The 14,670-nt window shown below is 44.8% G+C and overlaps 1 protein-coding gene across 2 annotated transcripts in view; it reads right to left on the reverse strand.

The window, feature by feature from the left end:
- The window catches only part of dbn1 (drebrin 1), a 48,154-nt gene that overhangs the window by 22,308 nt on the left and 11,176 nt on the right, over positions 1 to 14,670 (reverse strand). For both annotated transcript variants that reach the window (XM_080482506.1, XM_080482505.1), the window contains exons 2-7: positions 13,301 to 13,356; positions 13,058 to 13,170; positions 12,154 to 12,228; positions 11,874 to 12,017; positions 11,382 to 11,459; positions 2,802 to 2,953 (exon numbers count right to left, since the gene is read on the reverse strand). In XM_080482506.1, coding sequence (XP_080338632.1) covers positions 2,802 to 2,953; positions 11,382 to 11,459; positions 11,874 to 12,017; positions 12,154 to 12,228; positions 13,058 to 13,170; positions 13,301 to 13,356 — 618 coding nt within the window. The remainder of the gene's footprint in view (positions 1 to 2,801; positions 2,954 to 11,381; positions 11,460 to 11,873; positions 12,018 to 12,153; positions 12,229 to 13,057; positions 13,171 to 13,300; positions 13,357 to 14,670) is intronic.

Below are 14,670 nucleotides of genomic sequence, written 5' to 3' on the forward strand. Positions count from 1 at the left end.
CACTAACACCTTCATTAACACACTAACACCTTCATTAACACATTAACATCTTCATTAACACATTAACACCTTCATTAACACATTAACACCTTCACACATTAACATCTTCATTAACACACTAACACCTTCATTAACACACTAACACCTTCATTAACACCTTCATTAACACCTTCATTAACACACTAACACCTTCATTAACACATTAACACCTTCATTAACACATTAACACCTTCATTAACACACTAACACCTTCATTAACACCTTCATTAACACACTAACACCTTCATTAACACCTTCATTAACACATTAACACCTTCATTAACACACTAACACCTTCATTAACACACTAAAACCTTCATTAACACACTAACATCTTCATTAACATCTTCATTAACATCTTCATTAACACACTAACACCTTCATTAACACATTAACACCTTAATTAACACATTAACACCTTCATTAACACATTAACATCTTCATTAACACATTAACACCTTCATTAACACACTAACATCTTCATTAACACACTAACACCTTCATTAACACATTGACACCTTCATTAACACACTAACACCTTCATTAACACACTAACACCTTCATTAACACATTAACATCTTCATTAACACACTAACATCTTAATTAACATCTTCATTAACACATTAACACCTTCATTAACACACTAACACCTTCATTAACACACTAACATCTTCATTAACACACTAACACCTTCATTAACACATTGACACCTTCATTAACACATTAACACCTTCATTAACACATTAACACCTTCATTAACACACTAACATCTTCATTAACACACTGACACCTTCATTAACACATTGACACCTTCATTAACACATTAACATCTTCATTAACACACTAACACCTTCATTAACACATTAACACCTTCATTAACACATTGACACCTTCATTAACACATTAACACCTTCATTAACACACTAACACCTTCATTAACACATTAACACCTTCATTAACACATTAACACCTTCATTAAAACATTAACATCTTCATTAACATCTTCATTAACACATTAACATCTTCATTAACACACTAACACCTTCATTAACACATTAACACCTTCATTAACACATTAACATCTTCATTAACACACTAACATCTTCATTAACACATTAACACCTTCATTAATACATTAACACCTTCATTAACACACTAACATCTTCATTAACACATTAACACCTTCATTAACACATTGACACCTTCATTAACACATTAACACCTTCATTAACACATTAACATCTTCATTAACACATTAACACCTTCATTAACACATTAACATCTTCATTAACACACTAACACCTTCATTAACACATTAACATCTTCATTAACACACTAACACCTTCATTAACACACTAACACCTTCATTAACACATTAACATCTTCATTAACACACCAACACCTTCATTAACACACTAACATCTTCATTAACACATTAACACCTTCATTAACACATTAACACCTTCATTAACACACTAACACCTTCATTAACATCTTCATTAACACACTAACACCTTCATTAACACATTAACATCTTCATTAACACACTAACACCTTCATTAACACACTAACATCTTCATTAACACACTAACACCTTCATTAACACACTAACACCTTCATTAACACATTAACACCTTCATTAACACATTAACACCTTCATTAACACACTAACACCTTAATTTACACACTAACACCTTCATTAACACATTAACATCTTCATTAACACACTAACACCTTTATTAACACACTAACACCTTCATTAACACACTAACACCTTCATTAACACACGAACACCTTCATTAACACATTAACACCTTCATTAACACACTAACACCTTCATTAACACACTAACACCTTCACTAACACATTAACACATCAACACCTTCATTAACACACGAACATCTTCATTAACACACCAACACCTTCATTAACACACTAACATCTTCACTAACACATTAACACATTAACACCTTCATTAACACACTAACACCTTCATTAACACATTAACACCTTCACACATGAACACATTCACACATTAACACGTTCACACATTGACAAGTTCACAGTAACATGTTCACACATTGACACCTTCATTAACACGTTCACACATGAACACGTTCACACAGTAACACGTTCACACATGAACACGTTCACACATGAAAACGTTCACACAGTAACACGTTTACACATTCACTAGTAACACCTTCATTAACACATGAACTCATTAACACCTTCATTAGCATGTTCACATAGTACCACGTTCACACAGTAACACCTTCACAAACACATTTACATTGTAACACCTTCATTAACCCATTAACACGTTCACACAGTAACACCTTCATTAACCCATTAACACGTTCACACAGTAACACTTTCATTAACCCATTAACACGTTCACACAGTAACACCTTCATTAACCCATTAACACGTTCACACAGTAACACTTTCATTAACCCATTAACACGTTCACACAGTAACACCTTCATTAACCCATTAACACGTTCACACAGTAACACTTTCATTAACCCATTAACACGTTCACACAGTAACACTTTCATTAACCCATTAACACGTTCACACAGTAACACTTTCATTAACCCATTAACACGTTCACACAGTAACACCTTCATTAACCCATTAACACGTTCACACAGTAACACTTTCATTAACCCATGTACTATGACTGGATTAACTTCAGGATTAATTCTAGTTTTCTCTAACACAGAGCTCTCGACCTGAGAATGTTCTTTTGGATTTACCTGTGCTCCTCAATCTGCTGCTCCCTCTCTCGGTATCTCTGCTCTCGGTTCTCCTGCTCCTTCTTCTCCAGCTCCATTCGTTCCTCCTCAAAACGCTGCCGCTCCTCCGCCATCTTCTTCCGCTCTTCCTCCTTCCTCAGCTCCTCCTCACGCTGGACATGTAACGTGGCAGAAGGACATGAGAAAAACATGAGGACAACATGAAAACAAAATGAGGACAACATGAGGTGAACAAGAGAAGACCCTGAAGCAGAATGCAGATCTGGTTCTGGTTCTTGTGGCGATCAAGTGTCATGTGGTTTTCTACCACTGGGTGTCAGTTGTGGGTGATAACAACATGTTGGTGCAGCAGTGACGTACAGAAGAAGAGGACACCTACATGAACCGGGAAGTGTTCATAGACACATAAAGGCCGTTTTCCAGTTCTTAGAACACCAGTGTGTACTCGCCTACGTCACGAGTAACTACTGGCAGGGCGCCCCCTGAAGGGCGGAAATACACATTTACCAGGACGCATCGATGTTAATGGAGAATTGGAACACGAGTACTTGATGACGCGGTGGCTGTCATGGCTGGATGATGGACCCTGAAGCTGAGGAGGAGGAGGGGGAGGAGGAGGGGGAGGGGGAGGAGGAGGAGCAGGAGGAGGAGGAGCGGGAGGAGGAGGAGGAGCAGGAGGAGGAAGAGGAGGAGCAGGAGGAGGAGGAGCAGGAGGAGGAGGAGGAGCAGCAGGAGGAGGAGGAGGAGGAGGAGGGGGAGGAGGAGGGGGAGGGGGAGGAGCAGGAGGAGGAGGAGCGGGAGGAGGAGGAGGAGCAGGAGGAGGAAGAGGAGGAGCAGGAGGAGGAGGAGGAGGAGCAGGAGGAGGAGCAGGAGGAGGGGGAGGAGGAGGGGGAGGGGGAGGAGCAGGAGGAGGAGGGGGAGGAGGAGGGGAGGGGGAGGAGCAGGAGGAGGAGGAGGAGGGGGAGGAGGAGGGGGAGGGGGAGGAGCAGGAGGAGGAGGAGGAGCAGGAGGAGGAGCAGGAGGAGGAGGAGGAGCAGGAGGAGGAGGAGGTGCAGGAGGAGGAGGAGCAGGAGGAGGAGGAGGAGGGGGAGGAGGAGGGGGAGGAGGAGGAGCAGGAGGAGGAGGAGGAGGTGCAGGAGGAGGAGGAGGAGGAGCAGGAGGAGGAGCAGGAGCAGGAGGAGGAACCTGTTTCCTCTCTGGTTCAGTAGGAAGGTGATTTGTACCTGACATTGTATATGATGATCTAAACTTTAGAACATTATTGTAAAATCGTACCTTTTCTCTCACATACATGCTGTGTATATTACCGTGTATATTACCGTGTACAGTACTGTATAAAGTACAGTGTATAGTTCTGTGTATCGTACAGTGTTACTATTACTTCTACCTCCTTTAAGCCTTTATTTTACTCTTCCTCTCCTTGGAGTTCAGTAACAATAAAAGCAGCTGATCAGAAATGTTCTACTAATACAAACTAGTATTTTACTGTTTTACTGAAGATCCCTGATGTTTATTAAATAATTAACCAGCTTTTCACATTCCTGCTGCTTGTTGTCATTAATATGTACTCTATTACATTTGTCTAAAATACATCCTACAGTTAAGTACTCTGATCATTACCTCTAATCATTTCTCCGTAGAGTAAATACATAAATACACACATGGCTTATACTGTGTGAGAGTAAATACATAAATACACACATGGCTTATACTGTGTGAGAGTAAATACATAAATACACACATGGCTTATACTGTGTGAGAGTAAATACATAAATACACACATGGCTTATACTGTGTGAGAGTAAATACATAAATACACACATGGCTTATACTGTGTGAGAGTAAATACATAAATACACACATGGCTTGTACTGTGTAAAGAGTAAATACATAAATACACACAGCTTATACTGTCGAGTAAAGAAAGATATCCAGCAGAAGATAAAGGAAACTTTATTTAATAAACTTCATCAGAACCTACAACAGTAAAAACACAAGTTAGAAACATTATGTACAAAGAAAAATGACATTGTTTTAAAAAATTCTAAAGTTCTTTCTTTTATTTCCCAGGAACCCCTGCAGTAATACACAGGTCAGTAATGTTCCTACCCTGGAACCTTTCTCTCCTGGAGGTGTCGTGACTCCAGCTTCAGGGTTTCCTCCTGCTGGTCATCAGGTATTCTGCTGTACTGCTGGTTGATGGTGTCACCTTCTAATTCTTCCTCCTGCTGGTCATCAGGTATTCTGCTGTACTGCTGGTTGATGGTGTCACCTTCTAATTCTTCCTCCTGCTGGTCATCAGGTATTCTGCTGTACTGCTGGTTGATGGTGTCACCTTCTAATTCTTCCTCCTGCTGGTCATCAGGTATTCTGCTGCACTGCTGGTTGATGGTGTCACCTTCTAATTCTTCCTCCTGCTGGTCATCAGGTATTCTGCTGTACTGCTGGTTGATGGTGTCACCTCCTAATTCTTCCTCCTGCTGGGGCCGTTGATGGTGCCACCTTCTAATTCTTCCTCCTGCTGGGGCCGTTGATGGTGCCACCTTCTAATTCTTCCTCCTGCTGTGGCCGTTGATGGAGCCACGTTGTAATTCTTCCGCCTGCAGAGCCACAACACATGTTACCTAAACAGAAAACGTTTCCCCTCTATCAGTGGAGTTATTTGTGATGCCAAAGGAGGTTTATTATGGACCGAACATGAAAAGCCAGGACCCTATTGTATTTCGTCCGTTCCTTCTTCTTCTTATTGTTTCTTCTCTTCGCTTTGAGCCTAAATCTGACCCATTAAACACGCTCGAAAACTCACCAAATTTGGCACGCTAAAGACTGGCGAAAATAGTCAGGCGATGTAAAAATTAACCCCCAGAGTGCCAAAAATGTTCTCTCTAGCGCCACCCACAAACACTACAATGGACACCGAAAAACACTAAAACGGCGACCACGGTCCGTAGGAATGTCGTAGAAAGATGAAACCAAAACTCAATTGTTTCTCTCATCAAGACATACAAATCACGTGCTGATGTCCGGACCTATATTCAACAGGAAGTCCACAATTTGCCTTTCAATATAAGATTTGCAAATGGTATCTCTTCTGAGGGCGAATATTGTATCGGCTTCAAAAACACTATTAAATGACAGTCTCTCCTGCTCAATAATCGAGATCACTTTTTTGACTAGTCGAGTGGTTTCGTTTTTATTAGCTGTCAAAGTTCTGAACGCCGAATCCCGCCGCCTCCCGCCGCCTCCCTCCTCTCATTCAAATACGTGGGAAAACCGAAATGTCTCCTCGAAAACAGCCGTGAAAGATCACCCCGAACAAGTGGTGACTGTGGCTAAACCGTGACTCTAATCGACAAAACGAGCAGATCAGAAGCACGACAAGAACCTGCCCAACAAGACGATGTAACACATGCGGAGAAAATTCCATAAAACATGACCTTTTTTTTTTTTCACCCGCGATTTCAAACAACATCATTGAGTCAGATGAAGCAAAATCGTGCGTCTGCGTCAAACTGCGCCTCCTAGTGTCTAAAGTTTTTACGTCTGACTGCTTCAAAACCCACACAGACTGAAAGGCAACACATTTTCCTCTCACTCTGATGACATCACTAACTGCTAGTGGTCATAAAACTGCTGCGTAACTCGACACCAAAGATTGCGCAACACCATGAAAGTCCTTGTTAATGGGCTGACCTGCTAGCATGTGCTACATAAACAAGCTACCATGCTAATGTGTGCTTTGTGGACGAGCTAACATGAGGTTTAAGGACTAACTAACAAGCAGTGTGTGGACTAGCTAACACGCTAATGTGCACTGAGACATAATGCTAATGCTTTCAATGCTTTTTAATGCTAATGCTAGGTTAGTTGGCTGAGCAGATTAGCATGTGAGATAAGACCAGAATCCAGGTCAGGGACACCTGGGAAGTAACCTGTGTGATTTTTTAAGGAAGATAACAGGTATTAGCTTAGCATGCTAGTTAGAAAGCTAACAAAGTTTGTTCAATTGAGCTGATACTTGGGGGGTGGCCTAAAGGGGGGGCTAGGGTTACGGATCACTAGCTAATTAGCCCGGGTCCTGCCCACTTTTCACCCCACCCACGGGTTAAGGTTACAGGAAAAACCCGAGCTGAAAGTGGCTTAATAGATCCTTATCTATGGAAACCAGAAAAATTATGGTTGGGGTTAGGTGGTGGAAATAAAAGTCATTTTTTGTTAAAACCTTCAAAATTTAAATTTGATCAATGTTTAAAGGGGCAAGAGGCCGTGATTGGGCAGACTCCGACAGGCCAGGGCCCGAGGTCCTGACCAACGGTGCTTGCAGCTTTAATTGATAGTTGAATTGTTTTCATTTTGTCGTTCCAAACATTTATATTACAGACTCTTATTATAACGACAGGTAGATGCAGGGAAGATTCTACCTTGCTGACATGTTTCAGCTTCATCTGTAGTCTTCCTCAGAGCCTCATCTGGCCGGTCAATGAAAAAGACCAACATGTCATCACACGCCAGATGCAGGATGCTCTTGTCCTGCACAGATCCTCCATATACCAGCAAGTACTGGTACCAGCTGGGTACTTTCTGCTGGATGATGGAGGACGTACTGCATCTACCAGGTTCCTTTCTGCTGGGTGATGGAGGAAGTACTGTATCTACCAAGTACTTACAGCTGGGTGACGGAGGAAGTACTGTATCTACCAGGTACTTTCTGCTGGGTGATGGAGGAAGTACTGTATCTACCAAGTACTTACAGCTGGGTGACGGAGGAAGTACTGTATCTACCAGGTACTTTCTGCTGGATGATGGAGGAAGTACTGTATCTACCAAGTACTTTCTGCTGGATGATGGAGGAAGTACTGTATCTACCAAGTACTTTCAGCTGGGTGACGGAGGAAGTACTGTATCTACCAGGTACTTTCTGCTGGATGATGGAGGAAGTACTGCATCTACCAGGTACTTTCAGCTGGGTGACGGAGGAAGTACTGTATCTACCAGGTACTTTCTGCTGGATGATGGAGGACGTACTGCATCTACCAGGTTCCTTTCTGCTGGGTGATGGAGGAAGTACTGTATCTACCAGGTACTTTCTGCTGGGTGATGGAGGAAGTACTGTATCTACCAAGTACTTACAGCTGGGTGACGGAGGAAGTACTGTATCTACCAGGTACTTTCTGCTGGGTGATGGAGGAAGTACTGTATCTACCAGGTACTTTCTGCTGGGTGACGGAGGAAGTACTGTACCCATGCCTGCAGTACACAGTTGTTATTATATCACTGTACTGGCAACCTGCTTTTATCAATAATCACAATCATGAACATGAAGGAAATAATAACTTCTGATTCATGATTACATCAAAATATAATAAATGTTTCCAAGTGAATTTTAACTGACAGGCAGGATGAAACCCAACAGACTCCAGGACAAACCTGCTGGTGCTCCGTCTTTCTGAGAGCCTGGAGAGACGTCCTCTGGTTGCTGTCTGAGTGTTGTCTGTGTGGCAGCGGGAGACATCATGGAGGTGGAGAGGGAGGTCCAGGGAGGAGGAGGAGGAGGAGGAGGAAGGTCCAGGGAGGAGGCGGAGGAGGTGGAGGAGGAAGGTCCAGGGAGGAGGAGGAGGAGGTGGAGGAGGAAGGTCCAGGGAGGAGGAGGAGGAGGAGGAGGAGGAAGGTCCAGGGAGGAGGAGGAGGAGGAGGAGGAGGAGGAGGAGGAGGAGGAGGAGGAGGAGGAGGAGGAGGAGGAAGGTCCAGGGGGAGGAAGGTAATGGGAGTAGGAGGAAGGTCCAGGGAGGAGGAGGAGGAGGTGGAGGAGGAGGAGGAGGAGGAAGGTACTGGGAGTAGGAGGAAGGTCCAGGGAGGAGGAGGAGGAGGTGGAGGAGGAGGAGGAGGAGGAAGGTAATGGGAGTAGGAGGAAGGTCCAGGGAGGAGGAGGAGGAGGTGGAGGAGGAGGAGGAGGAGGAAGGTACTGGGAGTAGGAGGAAGGTCCAGGGAGGAGGAGGAGGAGGTGGAGGAGGAAGGTAATGGGAGTAGGAGGAAGGTCCAGGGAGGAGGAGGAGGAGGTGGAGGAGGAGGAGGAGGAGGAGGAAGGTACTGGGAGTAGGAGGAAGGTCCAGAGATGATGATGGAGACGAGCAGGTGACAGTGAGGACGCCCAGAGGGACCTGGCAGGAAGTGATGAGGGAGCGAGACTCAGTGTCCAGCTACCTGCTGCTGAAGAACGACCTGCAGACCTCAGAGAGGAGAACCACATCTAGACAGGAAGCTCTCCTCATGGAGTCCTGTTCTCTACTCACGTTCTCTAGTCATGTTCTCTACTCACGTTCTCTCGTCATGTTCTCTAAGTCATGTTCTCTAGTCATGTTCTCTAGAAGAACCAGTGGAACCTCCAGTGGAACCTCCAGTAGAACCAGTAGAACCTCCAGTAGAAAACCTTTGTACGACTGAGACACACACGATGGCCAGTAGAACCTTCACCTCTCAGTCAAGTTAAATAGTTTTAAACAGGATCTTTCCCCTCAGCAGCAAATATCAAAGTACATGAACACTGTTAGATTTACACTAGAACATTTAGATCTCATGTTTAACCACAGTAGAGAACCACAGCCAGCCTCGTCTCAGTCTGGATCCACAATCTCTGAAATCCTCAGAACAAATGTTCTGAAACATCAACCTCATAACAACATGTTAAACTACTATATTCTGGCCTAAAACACTCTTAAAAGTACACTCTGTTAAACTATGAGGCTCATAGTTCAGATCTTTACTCACCATTGTGGGTTTCCTCCTCCAGGATCTCCTCCGGCTTCTCTGGCCAAATGCATTATGGGTAAATTGTCTTCCAAAGACTGCACAGGTCTGTGTCGATGCGTCCTTGATAAAGTGGGCGGAGCTAGGATACATCCAGGTATTCCATGTGTACTCAGTGAGAAACGGCCTAAGAATTGGAACAGTACTTGGTCTCCCACTGATGACGTTTCACGGGTACACAAGTACGCAAGTATGGACAGTTTGGGTACTGGAACACGGCCATAAACTCTTCATTTTAGTTTAGTTTCTTTATGTAAAGTGTCTTTGAGTGCCCAAAACAGTGCTCCACTAGTTTGATTTATCATTATTAAAAGACACAATAATTACTCTAAAACTGATGTAATTTGATGAGCATGGACCTGTTGAAGCTGGACAGAGGGAGCTGGACAGAGGGAGCTGGACAGAGGGAGCTGGACAGAGGGAGCTGGACAGAGGGAGCTGGACAGAGGGAGCTGGAGAGGGAGCTGGACAGAGGGAGCTGGAGAGGGAGCTGGACAGAGGGAGCTGGACAGAGGGAGCTGGACAGAGGGAGCTGGAGAGGGAGCTGGACAGAGGGAGCTGGACAGAGGGAGCTGGACAGAGGGAGCTGGACAGAGGGAGCTGGACAGAGGGAGCTGGACAGAGGGAGCTGGAGAGAGGGAGCTGGACAGAGGGAGCTGGACAGAGGGAGCTGGACAGAGGGAGCTGGACAGAGGGAGCGGGACAGAGGGAGCTGGACAGAGGGAGCTGGACAGAGGGAGCGGGACAGAGGGAGCTGGACAGAGGGAGCTGGACAGAGGGAGCTGGACAGAGGGAGCGGGACAGAGGGAGCTGGACAGAGGGAGCTGGACAGAGGGAGCTGGACAGAGCATCACTGAACTGCTCCTCACAGTAATGAGTCCTTTCATGCCCAGAGGTCAGGGAACTTCACAACATTAAAATGATTCAAAAAGCCATTTGTGTTCCTATTGTACTGTTGTGAAGCCTCTTTGTGATGTGAAACTAATATTTATACACATGTATGTTTTTTTATTGTCACATGAATACATATATACGTATGTCATATAGTGTATACACATTATCTCCTGCATTAATAACAATGATAGTACATTACATGTTATTGACTACTTTTACCTTATTTGGATGTAATACAATATTTTGCATATTTTGACTGACACAATATAATAACAATATATTATAAATAGCATAGAGAAGATGCATGGGTATTGTTAATACTCAAGTTTAATCAATTGTTATTTTATATAAATAACTCAGTACATTAAATACAAATATTTTATGGAATGAACATCTCCTTTTATGGATTTCGACTCCTTTGATTGTCAAAAAGACAATAAATGTATTTATTTGTAAAGTACCATGTTGTTCCTTTATCATTGTTAAATAGCCGTTACTATGACGACAAAGAATAAGAGGTGCAAATCCTCATTGGACTTCACACCTTTAACCTGACCTTATGGATCATTTTTGAAGAATGAACAGAGCAGTCAAGAGCCAGATGGTTGTAGAGACTCAGTTTAGCTGGACTTTCATTGGAACAGTTCTGAGGAGGACTGGACTGGACGCCAGCGCCTGTTTGCCGCGGTGGTGCCGGCCAGGAGCAGTGAGTACGCGTTCAAGAGTTTCAGTCAAAGAGTGTTGAACCAAGTAGCTCAATGGATTAAAGAACGTTGAAGCTGGTTCCAGAAGTGATCATGGTGATTCTGGTAGAACCAGTAAACATAGTAGTTGTGGTTCAGGTTCAGGTTCAGGTTCAGGTTCTGGTACTGGTCCACTCACCTTGGCTGCCTCCCAGAATTCCTCCCGGTTGATCCTCTTCATCTCCACTTCAGCGTTGGTCTTCTGGTAAACGGCACCCTGTAGGAGAATAGAGCCAATCAGAACCAATCAGAACCAATCTGAACCAATCTGAACCAATCAAAGCCAAACAGAACCAATCAGAACCAATCAGAACTAATCACTCTGATCAGTCCCAGAGGCTGGTCATCACCGACCGAACCATCTGGAAACATTTCAGAACCTTCCAGCTCAGCGTTGCTGCTGTCAGCTCGGTGGATGTTCACTGTCACTTCCTGTCTGTCGGAGTCGTTCCTACATCTTCTGCTTCCTTTTGAAATTTTCTGTGGAAGCTAAGTCTTTTGTAGACGTCGTGAGTTTCTGTGTGTGTGTGTGTGTGTGTGTGTGTGTGTGTGTGTGTGTGTGTGTGTGTGTGTGTGTGTGTGTGTGTGTGTGTGTGTGTGTGTGTGTGTGTGTGTGTGTGTGTGTCTGTACCACGTCTTTATGTTCATCCTCTCGGGTCCTGAGGCGACTCATAACTGGACTTGGTGCTGCCGTCGTGCCATTGGTCAGGCGCTGTCCGATGGCTGACGGGTCGACGTCTTCCAGACTGCTGGCGTTAACAGTGACCTCCACTCCCTGAAGAAACACAGACCGACACACTGTGTGTGTGTGTGTGTGTGTGTGTGTGTGTGTGTGTGTGTGTGTGTGTGTGTGTGTGTGTGTGTGTGTGTGTGTGTGTGTGTGTGTGTGTGTGTGCGTTCGTGCGTGTGACCTGGAAGAAGTCTGCGATAGTGGCCACGTGACTCGCACAGGCGCACTTCCTAGCATCTGGCACATCGTCCCCAACCTGAAAACACACACACACACACACACACACACACACACACACACACACACACACACACACACACACACACACACACACACACACACACACACACACACACACACAAAATGTATCAGAACAGTGTGTCGTTGAAGTCTGAACAATGACATTAGCTGTCATCCAGGCAGAGCAACATTAGCATTAGCAGACCCACCCAGTTGATGAGGATGTATCGAGGCAGAGCAACATTAGCATTAGCAGACCCACCCAGTTGATGAGGATGTATCGAGGCAGAGCAACATTAGCATTAGCAGACCCACCCAGTTGATGAGGATGTATCGAGGCAGAGCAACATTAGCATTAGCAGACCCACCCAGTTGATGAGGATGTATCGAGGCAGAGCAACATTAGCATTAGCAGACCCACCCAGTTGATGAGGATGTATCGAGGCAGAGCAACATTAGCATTAGCAGACCCACCCAGTTGATGAGGATGTATCCAGGCAGAGCAACATTAGCATTAGCAGACCCACCCAGTTGATGAGGATGTATCGAGGCAGAGCAACATTAGCATTAGCAGACCCACCCAGTTGATGAGGATGTATCGAGGCAGAGCAACATTAGCATTAGCAGACCCACCCAGTTGATGAGGATGTATCCAGGCAGAGCAACATTAGCATTAGCAGACCCACCCAGTTGATGAGGATGTATCGAGGCAGAGCAACATTAGCATTAGCAGACCCACCCAGTTGATGAGGATGTATCCAGGCAGAGCAACATTAGCATTAGCAGACCCACCCAGTTGATGAGGATGTATCGAGGCAGAGCAACATTAGCATTAGCAGACCCACCCAGTTGATGAGGATGTATCGAGGCAGAGCAGCCTTCGGTTCCTTCAGGCTACAGAAGCCGTACATCACCAGGCTGCTGTCAAAAGTCACACTGATCTCTGCAAGACCTCCAGCTGGAACACAAGGCTTTCAGCATTAACACACTGAGCGTTAACACACTGAGCGTTAACACACTGAACGTTAACACACTGAACGTTAAAGTTCACTGGTTCACTTGCAGGACTCGCTACAAACAAAACGCACCTCCGGACGACGCCAGCGTCAAGTCGTTGCTGTCATCTTCGTATGTGTACAAGGCCCTGTGAGGGGAAACACACACACACACACACACACACACACACACACACACACAACATATCAGTATGGTGGCCATCTTGGATGGGTCCCCCTTGCGCCCCCAGATCATCATGTGAACGTTCACACCAGGTTCCTGCTCGGCCTGAGCGATTATATGATCGCGATTAATGATAGTGAGAAATTTCAGGTTGATCACGGTGATCAGCTGTGACATATTTACTCAATCACACGTGGTGGAAATGTCTGCGGTTGCAAGACACATATAATCCAGTAGGTGGCAGTAATACAAAGTAGAAGAAGGTGGCCATGTGCGTGACAACAGCCAATCAGAGTCAACCTTTTCCTGCTCCTCTTCCACTTGTGAGTTGCCGGAGATGTAAACAGAATGAGCGGACGTGGAGATAAACGGGGAGCTGAGAGCAGCGAAACAGATGTCAGCCATGACTTGGACTTATCCTCCGAAGGTGAGGCTGTTGTCGAGAAGAAAGGCTACTCAGCGCCGGTTGTGTGGCGGTGGTTTGGGTATCTACGAAATGAGGTGGAGCAAATTAAACCGATGTGCACTAGGTATGTCGTCGGTCAGTGCCCTTAAAAACCGGCAACACAACAAATTTGTTTAATCATTTGAAGAAGTATGACCCAAGTTATTACACGGAAAGCATGAAAATGTGAGTCTGCACAGCCTGCCGCTGCTGCTAGCACACGTAGCATTAGCAGTTCAGCCACCGAGCCAAAGCAGCAATCAAGCGTACAATTTGTTTATTTTGGGTCTTGCATACCTGCAAAAACACTCTGGACTGCAAACTAGTTCCTGGGTTCTTTTATGTTTTTCTACCTTTGTTATACTGTCGAGTAATTCTTTAAAAAAATATGTATTTTTCTATGTTCATGTTATTTACTTCGTATGCTAATAAAATGTTGAAGTAATCTCAAGTTTTTTTAGTTTTCAGTACAGATGCTTTAAAACTGGCAATTTGAAAACAAATTAAAAAATCGTGATAATAATCCAGATCGGATGATATGAAAAAAAATCCTGATCATTTGTTTTGCCACATCGTCCAGCCTGTTCATGCTGAAGCACTTTGTATGAAACTCTGACACAAACACACCGAGTGGAAGATTAATAAATGTAGAAATCAAATAGTTGGATTATTCATTTGGATTCCTCTCTCGCACGCACGCACGCACGCACGCACGCACGCACGCACGCACGCACGCACGCACGCACGCACGCACGCACGCACGCACGCACGCACGCACGCACGCACGCACGCACGCACGCACGCACGCACGCACGCACGCACGCACGCACGCAC

Source organism: Lipophrys pholis, assembly GCF_963383615.2.
Source record: "Lipophrys pholis genome assembly, chromosome: 16".
NCBI classification, from domain to species: domain Eukaryota; kingdom Metazoa; phylum Chordata; class Actinopteri; order Blenniiformes; family Blenniidae; genus Lipophrys; species Lipophrys pholis.